General features: G+C 40.5%; 1 protein-coding gene across 1 annotated transcript in view; it reads left to right on the plus strand.

Moving 5' to 3' along the window:
* Positions 1-15624, plus strand: part of BMS1 (BMS1 ribosome biogenesis factor) — a 46452-nt gene extending 30828 nt beyond the window's left edge. Inside the window, exons 14-23 of the mRNA XM_080688167.1 lie at positions 2461-2534; positions 4102-4278; positions 7925-8113; positions 8204-8384; positions 8562-8620; positions 9394-9516; positions 10625-10772; positions 11088-11263; positions 13538-13699; positions 14229-15624. Coding sequence (XP_080544293.1) covers positions 2461-2534; positions 4102-4278; positions 7925-8113; positions 8204-8384; positions 8562-8620; positions 9394-9516; positions 10625-10772; positions 11088-11263; positions 13538-13699; positions 14229-14459 — 1520 coding nt within the window. The 3' untranslated portion in view covers positions 14460-15624. The remainder of the gene's footprint in view (positions 1-2460; positions 2535-4101; positions 4279-7924; positions 8114-8203; positions 8385-8561; positions 8621-9393; positions 9517-10624; positions 10773-11087; positions 11264-13537; positions 13700-14228) is intronic.
* Positions 15625-20900: the final 5276 nt, after the last annotated feature.

Genomic DNA, 20900 nt, shown 5'->3' on the forward strand with positions numbered 1-20900 from the left:
ACATCAACATTTTGCCACTTTGAGTAACATGTGGAAACCTTGCTTCTTCCATTCAGGTCTCTTTTAAAGATATCATTGGCTTGAGTATTAGACAAGGGTATCATTTTTTTTTTTTTAATAATCAAATATAATTTTTTAAACTCATGAGAAGCATAGTTTATGTATTCATATTTCTGATCTTTTTTCCTGATGGTCCTAGATTTCTCCTTTTCTAATTTCCTTTCTGCTTAAGAACTTTCTTTAGCGATTTTTAAAGGTAGCTATGCTAATGACAAATTCCTGTAGTTTTCCTTTGTCTGAGAATGTCTTTTTATTTCCCAAGGGTAGTTTCACCAGATAAAGAATTTATCATCAATGACAGTTCCTTTTGTTCAGCACCTGAAAAATGTGCCACTTCTTGGTGGCCTACATGATTTCAGAGGAGAAATATGCCGTTATTAGAATTGGTGTGCCCCTACAAGTAATCTGTCATTTCTTTCTGGTTGCTTTCAAGATTTTTTTCTTTGTTTTTAGTTTTCAGAAGTTTGATTGGTGTGGATTTTATTGGATTTACTGTTTGAGATTTGCTCATCTTCCTAAGTTTGTAGGTTTGTCTTCACCAAATTTAGGAATCTTGACATTATTTCTTTCAGCCTCAGTCTTCCTGGAAAGACTTTGATGATATGTGTTGGATTGTTTGTTTCTGTCCCACATGTCCATTAGCCTCTGATCATTTGCTTTTTGGCTTTTCTTTTTCTTTTTCCTTTTTCTTTATTGATTAAGGTATTATATATGTGTCTGTATCCCCCCAAGGCTTTTCTTTTGCTCAAGGTTGTTCAGCTTGGGTAAGTTCTATTGATCAGGCCTCAAGTTCTCTGATTCTGTCCTCTGTCATCTCTGTTCTTATTATTGAACCATCTAGCTAGGTTTTTTCTTTCTTTCTTTCTTTTTTAATATATTTTTTTATTGATTTCAGAGAGGAATGGAGAGGGAGAGAAAGAAAGAAACATCAATGATGAGAGAGAGTGTCAAACATCAATGATGAGAGAGAGAGAGTCATTGATCGATTGCCTCCTGCACGCCCCACACTGGGGATCAAGCCCACAACCCAGGTATGTGCCCTGACCAGGAATCTAACCTCCTGGTTCATAGGTCGACGCTCAACCACTGAGCCACGCTGGCTGGGCTCTTTTCTGTTAATTGTATTTTTCGGTTCTATAATTTCCATTTGGTTCTTCGGTTTTTTTTCCTGAGGTTTTCAATTGTTTGTACTCATATATTATTTCTGGAGTTGGTTGTTTATACACTAGAGGCTCAGGGCACGAAATTCGTGCAATGGTAGGCCTTCCTTCCCCTGGCTGCCAGCCCCGGCTTCTCTCTGGCACCCGGGACCCGGGCTTTCCTTGCAGCCGCAGCTTCATCTGGAAGGACGTCCGGCCTAATTAGCATATTACACTTTTATTATTGTAGATAGCTGAGAAGAACAAAGGAAACATGTATACTCAATCTTTTCCAGCCTAGAAATTCTTGGTGGCTATTTGCATTGCAATTGTGTTGAAGGGAGAAATTGGCATCTTAATGATATTGAGTCTTCCTTTCCAAAAACATGGTACTCTTTATTTGTTTAGTAGATAATATTAATAATACCTTCTTCACTGGGTCAAGTTAAAAAATGTAGTTAAGACATGTAAAGTACTTAGAGCGGTGCCTGGAATGTAAAACACTTGAAAGTGTTAGCTAATGTTATTCCATGTGCCCTTTGGTAGCACAGTAAAGCCTTTATAATATTTAATTAAAGATCTTGTACATTTTTTGTTTTTATTACAATAGAATCTTCCCATCTTTTATATTTCCTTTGGCTCTTTGGTTCTTTGACTCTTTCTTATATGAAAATGTTTTAATATCCTTCTGAAGTTGCCTCCCAGAGAACTTTTAACTTGTCTATTTCTTTTAAGGGTAATAGTCATAATTAAACAACTGAATGAATGAATGGGCTCTTTATGTGGGCTCAGCACTATTTTAGGTACTACTCTTATAATCTAAGATTTTTCCCTTGGTTTGTCACCATTGTGTTGAGCTTACTGGTGAGACTCTTTCTCACATGTGCTTGTTATCTAAGCCATGGCTTTTCAAGTCACTTGAAATTTTTGGTTATTGGGGGCGTCTCATCTGCAGGGCCACTCATGCCACCTCTGTGTGCATCTCTACTACAGTGTCAGTTACCTATACTGGAAAAATAGCTCTTGGTTGAGTGGGATATTGAAGGAAAGTATGGAAATGTGGATTTTTGGCTTGTTTACTTAAACTGAACAGGTAATGTAATAAGGTTTAACGGTCCTGCCTTCTTCTGGGGTGCATAGTGATAGGAATAGTAACAATGAAGTTTGGGGTACAGAACACACTGTCCACCTGGAGCTGGTAGTACTAGAGTGTCATATGCACCCTGTTCAGAGATGAGTCATTTGGATGTTCTTTTCCCAGAGGAGCTCTATGGTGACTTTGAAGACTTGGAAACAGGGGACGTGCACAAGGGAAAATCAGGCCTGGATACTCAGGTATGACTTTGCCAGGCCGGCTGTCAGCCACTGGTCCTGTAACTGTGGTCAGTATATTCTGAGATAGGCCTATTTTGAGACATTCTAATCTTGTTGTCTGTGTAGATTAGAGACTGAATGGGTTCCTTCCTGGAAACATGGAGGGTGGAAACAGGTCAAAGGTTATTGGTTTACTTGTTATTCTTTCTTTTTATGTATATAAAATGTCTATTGATTTTCAGAGAAAAGAAGGGAGAGGGAGAGAGAGATAGAAACATCAATGGTGAGCCTTAACTGATTTTGCTCAATGGTTAGAGCGTCGGCCCTTGGACTGAAGGGTCCGGGGTTTGATTCCGGTCAAGGGCACGTAGTTTGGTTGTAGGCTAGATCCCCAGCCCAGATCGGGTTGCCTGCGGGAGGCAACCAATCAATGTGTCTTTCTCACATTGATGTTTCTCTCTCTGTGTGTCCCCCTCTCCTCCCTCCCAATCTCTAAAAATCAATGGAAAAATACCCTCTTGTGAGGATTAACAACAACATAAAAGAAACATCAGTGATGGGAGAGAATAAAAAATCAGCTGCCTCCTGCATGCCCCCTACTGGGGATCGAGCCTGCAACCTGGATATATGCCCTGACCGGCAATTGAACTTTGACCTGGTTCATGGGTTGATACCCAACCACTGAGCCACACTGAGTCTGGGCTACTTGTTATTCTTGATTTTTGGAGTGACACCTATTACCTCTTCTTGTTGTTACGATTCTTCAGTCATTGAAAGTTTCAGCTCTTAGATCACTGTCTTCCTCTTCAACATTATTTTTGCCACCATTCTCCTGTTCTTAAAATCATATATGGAATCTAATGTACAAAATAAACAATAGAAGCAGACTCATAGATAAAGAATAGACTGACGGCTGTCAGAGGGGAGGGGATTCAGGGGCTGGGTGAAAAAGGTGAAGGGATTAAAAAAAACACCTCATGGACACAGACAATAGTATGGTATTTACCAGAGGGAAGGGGCGGGGGGGAGGGGGAGACACGTTGAGCAGGTAGGGGTATGTAGAAGAAGGTATAGGGGAGATAAATGGTGATGGAGAGTTGACTTGGGATGGTGAACACATAATACAATATGCAGAATTTATACAGAATTTGTATTATAGAAATGTATACCCAGAACTTACATAATTTCATTAACCAATGTCACCCCAATGAATTCAATAGAAAGAGAGGAAAAAGAAGAAAATATTCATATCTAAGCCAAAAAAAGCCATTTAGAAAAACCAATTCTCTGTTCTCCCCAAGATTTTTTAGAACAGTATCTGGGGCGGGGGGACGGGACACTTGCTGCTATTTTATTCACATTTGGCATTCCCAGACAGACTAAGGAATTGCAGTTCATTGTAATACAGATATCTAAATGTCTCTTGTAGCAATACATGTTATTTAGAGCTCAATGCTGTGTTTTGTTTTGTTTCATGATGATCATAACTTAGATTTTTGCAGCTCAGTGGAACTTTTTAAGTCTGCTTTAAAGCTAAAGAAAAGATCTCCACAAACTTTTACAAAATTTTCTCTTCTGGAAATTTAAGACTGAAGATGTAGAGGAAGAAGTTAAGGAAGAAATTGATTCCTCTGCAGAGGAAAGTGCCAAGAAAAAGCATTTGGATAAGAAGAGAAAATTGAAGGAGATGTTTGATGCAGAGTATGATGAAGGAGAAAGCACGTACTTTGATGATCTTAAAGGAGAAATGCATAAACAAGCACAGGTAAGAAAACTCAGACCCTGTCAGCCTCATTTCAAGGCTGTAATACAGTGTTGTGAATCCTTAACTTCTTTAGCTCTCTGCTCCCTGATCTGCTTCTGTGCCTTCTCGTTTGGACTCCAAGGTTGAGGTGAAGATGAGTGTGTGCATTCGTGTTTATTCATGCAGTCCTCTGTTTCTGCAAGAAATCAGAATATACCAGTTCCTATTTTGTCCTAAGAATTAAGTGTGAGGAAACAGAAATGGCTGAGACACTGCCGTCACTTTTGAGGATCTCACTGTGTAGTTATTTGAGGCAGTGCGTTTATTTAAATGCCAGTGTTGTCTTAGCATTCATATTATTGCTCCCTAGAACCATAATGAAATCATTTGAATGGGTAGGTGATTCTTGGCCTGTGTGGCTGATGCATACACCGGTGTCTTCAGGAAGGGTTGCCTGAAACTCACCTTGGTCAGAGTTCAGGAGTATTTTGAGTTAAGGTCAGATGTGGAGATAAAGAGGGCATGTGGAATGCTGAAAGGGAGATAGTCTAGCCCTCCTGTCTGGGGATGCTGACCTCACTCGGAAAGACACAAAGATGTGTGCGCAATTGATGGCGAGTGCTTTGACAAGTGGGCACAGGAGTCTCTGTAAACTGGAACACACTGTGCCTTATGCCGGTTAAGTATATCATTTGTGAAAATGTGATCAACCTAGACCTTCATCTAGTCAAAAGGATCTGCTGGTTCGTCATTAACATAGTGTCTCAAGTCTGTACTGACCTTATACAGACCATGACTAAGAAATATAAAGTTAATTCTAAAGTCTTTGCTTCAGGCATTTACAATTTAACTCACCTAGAACCTCATGGGCCATTGTAAAGGTCTTGACTGATTTACTCAGTGAAATGGGGCCCATTTGAGCAGAGGATAGATATGTGAGATCTAATTACCTTGAGAGGGTTGCTCTGGCAAAAGTTTGTTAAGATTAAAGTAACTCACACTGGGGGATGGGGAGGTGTGTGGTAGTGGAGGTGAAAGAAAATCAAATTCTGGGTGTACTTCGTTTGAAAAGTAGACTAATATGATTTCCTGAATGTGAAATTAAGGGGGTGTGAGAGAGAAAATAAGGATGACTTACTGGAAGAACTGAGTTTTCATAAGTAAGATAGAAAAGCTTTAGTTGGTATAGGTTTGTCTGGGAAGATGAAGTGTAGATCTGTTAGGCTTGGGTTATCTTTCAGACAAGGAGAGTGTCAAGCTGAGGGGGGTTGGGGCCAGGGACTTAGAGCTATAGATGCTGCGTAAAGCCATGAGATGGATGGGATGACGAGGGAGTAAGTGTAGCGATAAGAGGAGAGGACCAATACTGACACTGGTTGCCATTGTAAGGCTGGCAGAGGAAGAGGCAGCAGTGGGGATGGAGCAGTGCTCAGGAAACCTAAGAAATCTAGGAGAATACCAGGTATGCTGGAAGCTACTACAGAAGGAAATGAGACATTATTTCAAATCTTGCTGATGTGTTAACTATGACTAAGACAAAATTGACCACTAGATTAGGAATGTTGAGGCCTTCATGTGACTGCAAACATTTTTATCGAGTGTGGGTTAAAGTCCAGTTTTAGGGAATTTAAGAGAATGGGAGAAGAGGAAATGGAGACTGCAACTATAGAAAACTTCTGTGGCAATTTTCTTCAGAAAGAAGCAGAAAAATGGAATTCTAGTTGAAGGAAGTAGAGTCAAAGGGAAATTTTAAGATGAGAGAAATAATAGGTAAGATATTGGCATGAAGTCCAGGAGTGGATGATTCCTAGTGTATAAGTGAAATTGAATAGATTGATATCTATATAAAGATATCACGCGATCGAGCCAACCTTTGGTCCCCTCCCCCGGCCAGCAGACCCCAATCGCCTGATCTAGGCTGGGCCCCTGGGCTGGAATGAGGAATCGGGGGTGGGTGGCGGCAGACGCGGCCCCTTTCCCAGGGGGGCTGAGGGCCAGTTCCCTCCTCGGGGCCAGCGGCCAACCTCCTGGGTTCCTTCCTCTGTCCCTCCCCCAGGCCAGCAGGCCCGATCAGCCCACCGCCTGCCCGCCACAGTGGTGGTTGGTTACTCCCTCTGGCCGGCAGGCCAACCTCCTGGTCACACACACACATACACACACACACACACCCCTCCCCCCTGCAGGTCCTGATCACCTGATCGGGGCAAGGCCCCGGGCTGGGATGGGGAACTGGGAGTGGGTGGCAATGGACATGGGCAGGAAGGCGGGGGGCCTGTATTATATAGGCCCTGAATACTGGCCAGGCCTAGGGACCCCACCTATGCACAAATTTCGTGCACTGGGCCTCTCGTATCTATATATATAAAAGCCCAGCGACTGGAATGGTGGAATGACCAGAATGACCAGAACGACTGGTGGCTATGACGTGCACTACAGCAGCCAACCAGCCTGATCCAGGTCCCGATTGGCCCCCCGCCACCCCTATTTGGGGGCAGGGCTGGCCGGCCAACCACCCGTTGCCCCTCCCCCCGGCTGGCCTGCCCCAATGGGCCCCCATTGGAGCAGGCCTGCCGGACCCCACCCATGCACGAATTAGTGCACCAGGCCTCTAGTAATCTATAACAACCACCCAGTAGAACTCTGCTGTACTGTATTGTAGCCACTAGCCCAGCCTTGGGCAAACTACGGCCCACGGGCCGGATCTGGCTGTTCTATCCGGTTCTCTTGCTCTCCCCTCCACTCCTTTACTTTGAATTTATATTAGTTCACACAAACACTCCATCCATGCTTTTGTTCCGGCCCTCCGGTCCAGTTTAAGAACCCATTGTGGCCCTCGAGTCACAAAAGTTTGCCCACCCCTGCACTAGCCACATGTTGATACTGATCACTTGAAATGTGACCAAGGAACTGAATTTTAAAATTTTTATTTAATTTTAATAATTTCAATTTGAAAAGCCATCTGTGGCTACCATATTGAACAGTGTAGAGCTATAATGAAAGGCTAGACATGGGTGTAAACCAGGGGTGGGCAAACTTTTTGACTCGAGGGCCACAGTGGGTTCTTAAACTGGACCGGAGGGCCGGAACAAAAGCATGGATGGAGTGCTTGTGTGAACTAATATAAATTCAAAGTAAAGGAGCGGAGTGGAGAGCAAGAGAACCGGATAGAACAGCCGGATATGGCCCGCGGGCCGTAGTTTGCCCAAGGCTGGTGTAAACCCTGGTAGAGAAGTTGAGTGTTGAAGTTCTTTTAGATGCTTAACTTTTGAGTGAATTAGGAAACAGCAGCTAAGAATGAGGATGAGGGGTTGGATATTGGGTGATTGAAGAAAGGAGAAAAAGTGTGAAATAATTATTTAGAGAGTAAAAGAAGAAAGTGTGTACTGGGAATGTTGAGGGTGTTTGCTGATCACCATTATGACTCCTTTCTGAGTTGCTGACGTTTGCTATGTGTTGGAACAACAGAGAAGAAAATTATTGGGACATATCCTGAACAAACTGTGAAGATAGGATATATATTATTTTTAATTAGGATAAAGCCTAAATAATTCTGTTTATAGATTGTTTATTTTGAAATAACTCATTTTTTATATATTAATCTTACATTTATTAAAGATGACAGTATTGTGGGTTTCTTATTTGTGTTTTTCCCTCCTCTCTTATATAGCTTAACCGAGCAGAATTTGAAGACCAAGATGATGAAGCCAGAGTTCAATATGAGGGTTTTCGACCTGGGATGTATGTCCGAATTGAGATAGAGAATGTCCCCTGTGAATTCGTGCTTAACTTTGACCCCCATTACCCAATTATTTTGGGTGGTTTGGGCAATAGTGAGGGCAGTGTTGGCTATGTACAGGTAGGTACCCTTTGTGTGTGATATGATCGTTGAGGTTTCTTGGGACATGCTTTCACTGAATAATCTTATTGAAATCTCTTCTCCCCTCAGATGCGTCTGAAGAAACATCGTTGGTATAAGAAAATTCTCAAGTCCCGAGATCCAATCATTTTTTCTGTAGGGTGGAGGAGGTTTCAGACCATCCCACTGTATTATATCGAAGACCACAATGGAAGACAAAGGCTTCTAAAATACACCCCTCAGCACATGCATTGTGGAGCAGCCTTTTGGGGTAAAATGTGATTAGAATAATTGGTTTTTAGGTTAATTTAAATGTTTAAGCTTTATCATTATAGTTTTCATTTTATGAAATCCCAACTTTTTTTTTTTTTTTTGGATTGGAGTATATCATGTAAAATAGATTCTAAATTTTGTGGTTCACTATATATTTTTTACTGTTTTATTCAAGGTCCTATTACTCCACAAGGAACTGGATTCTTGGCGGTACAGTTTGTCGATGGCACAACAGTAAATATCTCGGATGTTTTATTTTATATATTGTGTTTGAGATATATCTTAAATATGGAATGTGTACATGATACTTTAAGTGGAAAATTGCTCATTTTTAGTGTGTATAGTAAATTTCTTTGCTTTTAATTTTCCTGCATCTTTTTAAGTAGATTGTGGTAGTAAAGAAGAGGGAGGTAGAAGAATTATAATGGTACTGAGGACATTTTATATTTTTATGCACTTTTTGGACATGTTTTTGAAAAAATATGTAAGCAGTATTCACATGTGCTAAGTACTATACTAGGTTTTGGAGATATGTCAGATACTAGCTAGACATAAGGCTACACCCTGTAATGTTGGGTTAGCAAAATATGTTCACACCGTCTTCATGTGATCAATCAGAGTGGGTTTTATTGGCCCCATTTATCAGAAAAGAAAACAGAATAGTGAACTGATGGAACCCACCCTGGAGGTCTGAAATTTAATTTCTTAAACATTATAACCAAACTTTCATGTTCCTTTTTATCTCAGATAAGTCATTGTTGTGAAACTATGTTGCTATGAGATCACCTTCATTCAGGAAAATACTGAAGACATCAACATTAGTTTGGCTTACATTCATTATAGTTTCAGATTGCTTTTGTTAAAATACTGTTTTGCATGTTCAGATATTCTTTTTTCTTAGCTAATTGTAAGTGAAGTGCACTTCGCTAATTTACTGTATCACAGAGAATTGTAGTTCTCTTGCTGATATTATTCCTTTATTCAAATTTTGGGGGTTTCCTTTTTAGCCTGATTTCCGGATAGCTGCTACAGGAATTGTTCTTGATTTGGACAAATCCATAAAAATTGTGAAGAAATTAAAGCTAACTGGTTTTCCATATAAAATTTTCAAGAATACTTCATTCATTAAGGTCTGTATATTTACATATTTATAAATGTATATTATAGGGATGGACAAAAGTAGGTTTACAGTTGTGAGTATACAGTTTATTCTTGTATTATTTATTGTTATATTATAACTAAATCTACTTTTTGAAATACTTCTAAAATGTAGGTCTGATGTTTTCAGAAAAGGAATTTAAATAAACTTGGTCTTTGATATTTTTAGTTTACTTTTTTTCTGTTGGTTTCTGTGTTACTTAAATATGCTCAGCAATGTTAAGGTGAAGTAAAATAGAGATATTTAGTAATTGAGGCTATTACTTCCAGTGAGACTGTCATAGAGCTAATATGTGTCATCTTTCATTGGGCTTTGTTTCCTGCCTTTTTGGTTTGTGTTAAGAAAAGATTAAAATCATAGGTTTATCAGACAGATCAGCAGAAAAATAGACAAAGCCATTCTTAATTTGTGGACAAGGGTATAGAGAGATGGACACTCATGCGGTATAACATCTGAGTGTGGTTTGAATGACATTTATTGAAACTTTCATTGGGGGTGTGTTCCACTAACACAGAGTTAAGATGATTATAAAATGTTCTTATAATATAGCATTTATCTAGCTCTTTATTTGCTGAGTGTGTGCACCTAAGTAATAGGAAATGAGCTGGACAGCAGAGGCTATCCAGGCTAGTTCAGACTAACAAGTATCTTCTGTTCGATATCAGTGATGAGCATAATAATGAATGAGCCCACAATAGAGTCTTAATGTTATTTTGGGGAAAATAAAATAGAGTTGTATTCTTTTTAATCTAGTAATTTCACTTTAGGGGAGGAAATAGTTTGATTATTACCTTTATCACCCTTCAATGAGTTCTATGTTTTATAACCAAGGATGTAGTTATGAACTAAGACCGTGGTCGGCAAATTGCGGCTCGCGAGCCACCACGGCCTGAGCAAATCTATTTTGAAGAAGTGGTGTTAGAAGAAGTTTAAGTTTAAAAAATTTGGCTCTCAAAAGAAATTTCAATCGTTGTACTGTTGATATTTGGCTCTGTTGGCTAATGAGTTTGCCGACCATCAACTAAGAAGTAAAGTATCTGATTTTGTGTGTATTTTTTTATATATGTGTATACCTGTAGGGAATGTTTAATTCTGCCTTAGAAGTGGCCAAATTTGAAGGTGCTGTGATTCGCACTGTCAGTGGAATAAGGGGACAGATCAAGAAAGCTCTCCGAGCTCCCGAAGGCGCTTTCCGGGCAACCTTTGAGGATAAGTTGCTGATGAGTGGTAAATACCTTTCTATTGATTTCCATCTAGTGTGGGTTACAAGTTGCAGTTCAGGTCTTTAGAAAGTGGGGGTCAGCTCCAGCTCTTCTGGTTGGAGCATCTTTGCAGTGTGCCAGGTCTCGCTGTATCTGGAGCCATGTGGTTCACCCCCAGTAAAAGTTTTGTGATATTCAAGAGTAGTTCACTTGGTAAAATCTGTCTTCAAATTCTGTGCAACCAGCTTGAGAAGTTTAGGATGAATGTTTTGTTCTTTGTTTGACATATGGATATTAACCTTCTTCTGAAAATGTTTAAGTAAATATCCTCTCTTTCCAGATATTGTCTTCATGAGAACTTGGTATCCTGTCTCCATTCCAGCCTTCTATAACCCAGTAACATCTTTGTTGAAACCAGTTGGTGAGAAAGATACCTGGTCAGGAATGCGGACAACTGGTCAACTCCGGCTCGCCCATCGTGTCAAACTAAAGCCCAACAAGGATTCTCTGTATAAGGTACAGTCACACATGTGATCTGTAGATGGGTCGTCCAGATGCTTTGTATGTAACATTCCTGTGCTTTGAATTTTCAAGTAGAGAGTCTGACATTAAATTTGAATGAACATGTTGTATGTTCATAGACTATTTTAGAAGAAACACTGCAAAGTGGTAATAATTGCTTCTGTGATTTGGAAAATAGACTTAAACTTTGCATTGTCTATTCTTTTGGACTGTTCTTTTTTTCCACCATATACACTATTACTTCTAAAAATAATGTGCTAATTCTCATTGAAGCAATGTGGGTTTAGGGGAAAGTTTTTATTGAGATGTTAACATACATACAGAAAAGTACACAAATCAGAAGTGATTTTAACTCAGTGATTTTAACACACTCAGCTTGCCATCACCTAGATGAAGCAATAAATTACCAGCACAACTGAAGCCCCCCATGACCTCTCTCCTCCGCCTCAAAGACACTCACTGTCTGATTCTGACTCCTGACATGTAAATTAGGTCTGCCTGTTTTTGAGTTTTATAGAATAGAGCATATATTTTGCTTGGCTTCTTCCAGTAGTATTACGAAATTCACCCATGTTCTTGTATATAGCAGGCATTCATTTGTCGTTATTATCTGGGAGAATTCTGTTATATGTCAGTTTATCTACTGATGGACTTTAATTCCAATATTTGGCCTTTATAAATGCTGTTCTGAGGACATACGTACGACTTGTTTGGTGTGCACGAGCACCCATTTTTGTTGCCTAGGTCCCCACGGGTGGGGCTGCCAGGTTACAGAGCAGCATGTGTTCTGCTTCAGCATATGATGCCTGTAGTATTGGAGTCATACCCAATGAGGCTCCCACTAACAGCTACTAGAGTTCTGGCTGGTCCATATCCTTGCCAGTCTGGCTTCGTCAGTACTTTTTTTATTTAAGTTCTTAGTACCTGTCTGGATTCTCATTTTCATTTAAATTTTGGTCTCAAAACGTTCATTATTTTCTTTGCAGGTTAACAATACATTTGAAAGGAGTTGTTTTAATGCAAGATATTTAATTGTTTTGTAATAAGATGGTAGTTCAAGGTATCAGTCTGCTCTCTGCCTGAGACAGAATGTTCCCGGGCATTACTTTTTCTTTCTTTTTAAAATTTTTTAAAATATGTTTTTATTGATTTCAAAGAAAAGGAGGGAGAAGGAGAACCATCAATGATGAGAAAGAATCATTGATTGGCTGCCTCCTACACGCTCCCAACTGGGGATCAAGCCTGCAACGGGGCATATGCCCTGACCAGGGATTGAACCTGAGACCTCCTGGTTCATAGGCTGACGCTCAACTATCTGAGCCACGCTGGCCAGGCTTGGGCATCACTTTTTCTATAAAACAGTTCATAAGATTTTGAACCGTATTACATTCATGTCTCTTAGAATATGCTGCACTTCAGCTCCTGGCACCTCTTATCCAGTCTGTGGTTCTTACTCTTTTTGAGAAGGTGATTTCTCTTATTTCTTTCATTCTAAAGTAGTTTCTTAAAACAGATTATTGAATATTATTATAGATGATGTCTTTAATAATAAATTTAAGGGCATAGCAGAAATATTGTTTATATATTTGATATTGACCTTGGTAAAGATGTAGGGCAAAACTCTCTACTTACTAACTAGTTCTGAGGCAGTTAATAAATTTAGTCATCTGAATTTAAGCATAGAATTTAGATTACTTTAAAATTTAAATGTAGAGCTTACACTGCCTTCATTTGTTGTTTAAATCTCAGTTTTCTCAGCTGGCCTTCCATTAGAAACAGAACAAAGTTAAACTTCTCAGTGAGAATCGGGTGGGGACACTGGCTCTGAGGAAGAACTATGTCCTTAAGTCCAGAGAGGCTGATAGTAAAGATGAACAGCGAGATTATTCTTGTTCGGCTAGAAAAACCAACCACCTCAGTGCTCCACAGATAAGGCCAGACTTTTCCATTTGAGGAGACTTTGGATGTTTTTATCTGCTCTGTGAAGACTCCCATAGTCCATATTGTAGAAATAGGCACATTTGAATTCTTGGAAGAATTGCAAATATTCTGTATATTTCTCTGTTTCGCCTAGAGTTATGCATGTCTTTTGAGGCAGTCCATGTTTGATGTATGATTGAATCCTTATTTCTGATTGTCAGCAGATTCTGGTGTTACTAATCTTGTGGAAAAAGTCAACAATCCATTGAGAAGATTTTATGCAAATTTTAAATGCATGTAGATCATAATTTATATCAGTCTTTGTTTTTTTGTTTGTTTGTTTTTCAGCTGATTGTGAGGCAAAAGAAACACTTTAATTCACTACACATTCCGAAAGCCTTACAGAAGGCCCTGCCCTTTAAGAACAAGCCTAAGACCCAAGCAAAGGCAGGCAAGATACCAAAGGACAGGCTGAGACCAGCCGTCATACGGGAGCCTCATGAAAGAAAGGTACTGTTAATGAATGGCTTACTGCATGTTGCATTTAGATGTGAAAATAATGCTTTCGGTAGCACACTTGGCATTTCCACTGTGTTCTCATTTTTCCTCAGGAAGGATAAGGGCCAGAGTAATTCAAGGACCTAAGAACTAGAAGTTAGAGGAAAAATAGAGTCCATTTCCCCTCTTCTGTTCAGCTATGCTCTGTCTAATGCATTTTGATGGGAAGAATTGGCACACAGCTGACGAATCACTCTGTGTTAATTGGTTGTACATAGTATCCAAGAGTGACTAACAAAGGTAGTTTTGTGGTGAAGGTCATTATTAAAGTATTTTGCTAAGTAAATAGACTCCTACACATATTTTCATGCAAATTATAATTTCCTAGTTTTCAGAATAAATTTCACTAGGTTAGCGTTCATTTGTATCATGAGTGGATCCTAGTTTTGTACAGTCAGTGTTGATACCCGTGGCCCTTAGAAGGCAGGCACGCAGTAAGTGTAAGAACACACTGATGCTCACTGGGCTTTGTCCTTGTCAGGTCCTTGCGCTGCTGGATGCTCTGAGTACAGTGCACCGTCAGAAGATGAAGAAGGCCAAGGAGCAGCGGCATCTGCACAATAAAGAACACTTCAAAGCAAAGCAGAAGGAGGAAGAAGAGAAACTGAAGCGGCAGAAGGATCTCAGGAAGAAGCTCTTTCGAATTCAGGGTCAAAAAGAAAAAAGAAATCAGAAGTCCAGCCTGAAGGGGCCTAAGGAGCAGTTGAAATGAGCTCCAGACTGTCATTGGGTCTGCAGGGATGGGTGGTTTCACGTATTGTAGCACTTGTCAGTGACAGGTGGGGCACTGGAGCCCAAGAAAGACCCCTTTGCTGGATTCATCTCCCATATTGTGCCTTTGAGAAGAGAAATGGAAATCTGCTGATAGGATACCTGTTTATTCTCAACATCTAGGTTATGCCAAGATTTAAAGCAGTATAATTTGTGTCCAGCCAGTGTGGCTCAGTGGTTGAGCGTCAGCCTGTGAACCAGGAGGTTAGGGTTCAATTTCTGGTCAGGGCATATGCCCAGGTTGTGGGGTCAATCCCCAGTAAGGGGCATGCAGGAGGCAGCCAATCAGTGATCCTCATCATTGATGTTTCTATCTCTTCCCTCACCCTTCCTCTCTGAAATCAATAAAAATATATTTAAAAAAAAATAAAGCAATATAATTTGTGGTTTTGTAGATTCTCTCACATTTCTCTTAAATTTTTTGTACATAAAAAATGATTAGAATTTAGTTTTGTCTTAATGGTTTTCATTAGGGATAGATGCCTGATGATTGTGGATACTTTATCACCTTCATGCGTCTTCCAGAAGCAGGGAATGTTAACTTGAAACCTCAGCTTTAAAATAAAGTTATGGAGGAGGATGAATGATACAGCATAGCCGAGTTTCCTGCAGGCCACACGATGTGCAAAGGTGCAACAACCCAGCTACAGATGGGAGACTCCAACAGCTTCTGTGAAGCCAGACTTAGAGACTTGCAAAAATGTAAAACTTACTTTCCTACAAATGGTTTTGCTTTCGAAAATATTTTTCACAAAAATACGCTGTTTATGTTATCATATACTAAACTATTTTTTGTTCTTTTAAAACATTATTAAATTTTTCTTAGATCTAATTTCTTATATAGTAAAAATTGATAGCTTACAACCCACGCAAAGAAAACTATGAGGACCTCAATCATCTATAGTTGATTTCTGTTTTTATACCATGTGGTTCGTGAAGATGCTTGATATGATTTCAGTATTCTTGAATTTAAGACTTATTTTGTATCCTAACATGTGTTCTATCTTTGAGAATGTTCCATGTGCACTTGAGAGTAATGTGTATTCTGCTTTGGGATGAAATGTTCTGTGAGTATCAATTAAATCCATCCAATTCAGAGTGCCATTTAAGGTTGCTGTTGCCTTGTTGATTTTTTGTTTGGAAGTTCTATGCTTTGATGACAGTGGGGTGTTAAAAATCTACCATGGCTATATTACTGTTGATCTTTTCCTTAATTTCCAACAAAATTTTCTTTCTGTATTTAGATTCTCCTATGTTGGGTGCACATATGTTTGTTTGCAAGGGTTATATCTTGTTGGATCAATCCCGTTACTATTATGTAGTGATCTTACTTTGTCTCTTGTTATGACCTTTGTTTTGAAGTCTGTTTTGTCAGATATAAGCATTGCTACCCCAACATTATTTTTTTTTTCGTTTCTATTTGCATGGAATATTTTTTTCCCATCCCTTCACTTTCAGTCTGTGTATCTTTCATTCTGAGGTGGGTCTCTTGTGGATAGCATATATATGGGTCTTGCTTTCTTATCCATTCAGCTACCCTATGTCTTTTGATTGGAGCATTTGACCTATTTATAATTAAGGTTATTATTGAAACATACTTATTGCCATTTTATTCTTTATACCTGTTTCTCTCTATTTCTTCTTAGAGCAGGCCCTTTAACATTTCTTGCAATACTAGTAATGAACTCCTTAGCTTTTTTTTGGGGGGGGGGGGGAAGAAGTTCTTATGTCACCTTCAATTTTAAATGATAGTTTTACTAGATAGAGTAGTCTTTGTTGTAGGTCATTGCTTTTTACCACTAAATATTTCATGCCAATCCCTTCTGTTGAGAAATCAGCTTACAGCCTTACGGGAGCTCTTTTATAGGTAACTAATTGCTTTCTCTTGCCGCTTTTAAGAATCTCTCTTTGTCTTATAAACTTTGACATTTTAATTATGATGTGTCTTGGTGTGCGCCTCTTTAGGATCATCTTGTTTGGGACTCTTGTGTTTTTTGAACTTTTGTGACTTCTTCCCTCACTAGGTTAGGAAAGTTTGCAGCCATTATTTCTTCAGTTTTTGATCCCTTGCTCACTTTCTTCTTTTTCTGGTATACTTATAATGCGGATGTTGTATGCTTGGTGTCCGAGAGGTCCCTTAGACCTTTCTCATTTTTTTTAATTCTTTTCTCTTTTTAATGCTTTGCTCAGGTACTTACTGTTATCTTGTCCTCTAAATCGCTGATTCAGTCCTTTGCTTCATTAACCTGCTGTTGATTCCTTCTAGTGTAGTCTTTATTTCAGATATTGTATTCTTCATTTTGAACTGGTTCTTTTTTATGGTTTCCAAGTCCTATTTCATGCTTATTATCTCTTTTTTTTTTTTTTTAAGTTCTCACTGAAGTCATCAATCTTCCTCTAAGGATCTTGGTCATTCTTATAACCATTGTTTTAAACTCTGCATCTGATATTTTGGTTACTTCCATTTCACTTAATTCTTTTTCTGGAGATTTCTCTTGTTCTTTCATTTGTGGCATATTTCTTTGTCTCTCCATTTTGCCTCTGTTAGGTATGTCTGCTATGACTTCCAAACTTGTTATAATGGCTATATGATGTAGGTGTCTTGTTGCGCTTCATGGCACAATCTTCCAGATAACATGAGCTTGGTGCTCCAGGAATATTGTGGGTAGTTGCATCTTGAATGCTGTTGGTCTTTTTGTGGGTGAAATTAACCCTTCATGCTGGCTGCTATAAGGGTAAACCTCGATCACTGTGCATGAGATGCTGCCCCCGAGGTGTAGTTCTCAGCAGGGTCTGGAATCCTCTTTTGGATGTGCCACTTGTTTAACTAGTTGAGTTGAGCTCTGGTGTGGTCTGAATCCCACCACTGGTTGTGTTAGTTTTGTGTCCACTTGGGTGAGGTTCAGGTTAGGTTGATGTCACACATTGTGTATAATAGGCCGTGGGCTAACTGGAGCTACCATGCTGTTTGTGGCTGTGTATATGGGCTGAGATGTGTGTGGGAGGGACCAATCTGTGTATAAGCATCAGCTTCCTCCAGCGTAGAGCTGGGGGCAGATCTGTGGAAGGACTGAGGCTCTCTGAGGTTTGCCTCCACCTGTCAGCTAGCTACTCCACCTCCCCTGAGATGGCCTGGTCTTCCTCCAGAGCCTTCTAAAGAAAGACTGTAGGGTGGGCCCAGGTTGGCCATGACCTATAGAACCTTCCACAGGTTGTGAGCTCAGTAGGGTAAATCAAATGAGGTTGAGTGGGTAGGTTAGTGGGTCTACTTGGTAGGTCATGCAGTCAGGCATTTAAGGAGTGGAAGTGGCCCCTACTCCAGGGCCATACTTCTCAGTCTCTGTTAGTGTCTCCAACTCTAGCTTCCCCAGGTGGAGCACACTGCAGGTTTAGGTTGGGTGCATCCAGCTGTGCCCACTACAGGAGCAAGCTCAGCCAGACAGAGCCAATGGGCTCAGGGGGACAGATCAAAAGAGCCTCCCATTGGGGTAATGCTGGCCCAGCCAGCAAAATAGGTGTAAGCACTTCATCCCCAGCCTAGACAATGGCCTCAAGGGACTCGCACTTTGAAGGTCCCAGCTCTTAGCTGCTCTCCTTTCCCTTTGCAGAATTGAGCCCAGAGGGCTTGGGTATTGGTGCCTGGCAGGGCTGATCCAAACAGTCGATTGGGGATGGTGCCTGCAAGCCTATAGAAGGGGGCGGACACTTCTTCCCCTTCCCAGGGTAGCGTAGGCTGGTATTGCAGGGAAGTTAGTGCCCGAGCACTCTGCGAAGTAGCAATGCCCATCTGATTCCTAGACAAAAGCTTCCCCAGGAGACACACTCAAAGTCCCAGCTCTGCACAGCACTCTGGTCCCGGTGTGTGGCTGAACTCAGCAAGACAGGGCTGGCCACGTGATTCAAAGGTCAGGGGAGGAGCGCCATCTGTGCCTTTCCAAAGCCACACAATTTAGTCATTTTCTGAGTCTCTGCCAAGAGCTTCCCCAGAAAAAGAGGGCCCCAAAAGTCACTGCTGGGTACAGCCAGCAGACAACCCTATAGGACCCAAGTATGTGTCAACAGCAGTTGGAGACCTAGCAGTGCACACCCAGGCTGGTGCTGTAACAATAGGAATGCTCGCCCCTAGGAAGGTGGCATCTAGGAGACCTAGACGAACTGAATCATCGCTGATTTTCAACACCAGATGCTATGCGGGCTCCTCTTCCCATCTGTATTGCTCTGGGTTGGGAATCCCTAGGGAAAGGGAATTTTGAATCTACCATATCCCTCCGGCTTCTCAGCTGCCACACTTGGGGCCAGCCCTTCCCAGGTCCACCCTTCTTACCAGTCTCTATGTGGCTGCTTCTGTAAATCCTTGGTTAGAATATTTCAGTTCAGTTAGCCTTCTGTTGGTTATTCAGGTTGATGGCTCTATAATTTAGCTGTACATCTGGTTTGGGGCCCAGAGGAGGTGAGTGTAGCTTTCACCTACTCATCAGCTCTCTGGGAATATCAGATTATCTATTTTATCTTGAGCAAATTTTGACAGGTTTTGATAGGAATTGATTTCATCTAGGTTGTCAATTTTAGGGGCATATAATTAATTTTATGATTCCCTTACAATCTGTTTATTATCTTTGGGGTGTTTAGTGCTATCACCTCTTTCATTGTTGATATTGGTAATTTGTGTCTTCTCTACTTTTGTTCTTTGTCAGTCTTGCTGAAGGTTTATTAATTTTATTGATTTTTTTCTGTTTTCAATTTCATTGATTTTTACTCTTTATGCCTCTATTTTTGTGCATTCCGTGATTTTATTCTGCTCTTCTTTTTCTAATTGCCTAAGGTTGAAGCTTAGATGAATAATTTGAGATTTTTCTTCTTTTCTAATATGAGCATTTAATGTTATACATATCCCTGTAATCACTATTTAGCTGCAAGTCGCAACCAGCCTTCTATGGGTTGTGGTCACAAAGTTCCATCTACAGTGCCCTGGCACTGTTAATTGGGTCAGTCCCCTGTGTTTGCTACCCAGTGGTCTGTGTGGGACCTGGACATTGATCTGTCTCAGGTCCAGGATAAAAGATATGCTATTTAGGGTTGGATCTACACAAGCACATCTCAGGAGGGAGCCCAGGAGTCATAGACAACATTTTGCATTCAATGTCCTGAAATCTTCCCACTCTTTTATTTCCCTGATTCTTTCCAGTCCCTGGTACTCTCCTTTGCAGCCCTGTACCCAAGAAACTGGGGCTTTGTTTATCCCACTTCGTATCAAGACTATGCCCACATCCAGGGTCAAGGCAGTAAAAGAACAGAGAGAGTAAAAAACAATAGTTAAAAAAAGCCCACCCTACTTGGATCCCAGCTCTCCCTATCAGAAAAGGCAGTGCTTGTGGCAGCAGGGGACTAAGGCCTGAAAATAGAGAATAAAGAAGAGGGATTCTGGGAGGACAATTCCTTGGTCTCTCTGGGTATTTGGAGACGCTTTTCTGCTCATCCTGAAGGGAAGGCTTTCCTGAGCTCTCTGTTCCCACCGATGCCCACCTCCATGGTTAAGGCTGCCTGAGGATAGGCTGTGAGACAGACTGTGGGGAAAGGAAATGGTAAAACTCAGCACCCACTCAGTTTAACTTTGAATTATTGTCTCCTTTCACAGTTCTCCTGCTGTCACTTGATTTTAAAACACCTTGAATTCCTTCTCCATTCATTGTGCCTAGATTTCAGAGTTGCATTTCAGTGGGAAACAGAGTGAAATGTGCTCACTTCATTTCCCCTAAATTGAAACCCACCCCCTTTTCCTTCCTTAAAATAAACTACAAGTGAGGTCCTGAGGTCATTTTTTAAAGTGCAATTTATTTTTAAATAATTATAGATTCACAGGAATTTTGATAAAAAATGTACAGGGAGGTTCCTTGTGCTTTCCCCAGCTTTCTCCAATGCTCACATCTGACATAACTATATATTATATCAAAATTAGGAAATCAACCTTGGCTCAATGACAGAACTTACTCAGATTTTACAAGTTATTCATGTACGCAGTTGTGTGTGTGTATTGTTCTGTGCAATATTGTCATGTGTGTAGCTTTGTGTACCTTCCACCACAGTCATGGAACATAAGTATATCATCACCACAAGGTTTACCCATGCTACACTTTATTTTTTTAAAGTTTTTTAAAAAATATATTTTTATTGATTTCAGAGAGGAAGGAAGAGGGAGAGAGATAGAAACATCAATGATGATAGAGAATCATTGATTGGCTGCCTCCTGCACGCCCCCTACTGGGGATGATAGAGCCCGCAACCTGCACATGTGCCCTTGACTGGAATCGAACCCCAGACCCTTCAATCCACAGGCCGATGCTCTGTCCACTGAGCCAAACCAGCTAGGGCCATGTAACCACTT

This window comes from Plecotus auritus (assembly GCF_963455305.1).
Source record: "Plecotus auritus genome assembly, chromosome: 9".
NCBI classification, from domain to species: Eukaryota; Metazoa; Chordata; class Mammalia; order Chiroptera; family Vespertilionidae; genus Plecotus; species Plecotus auritus.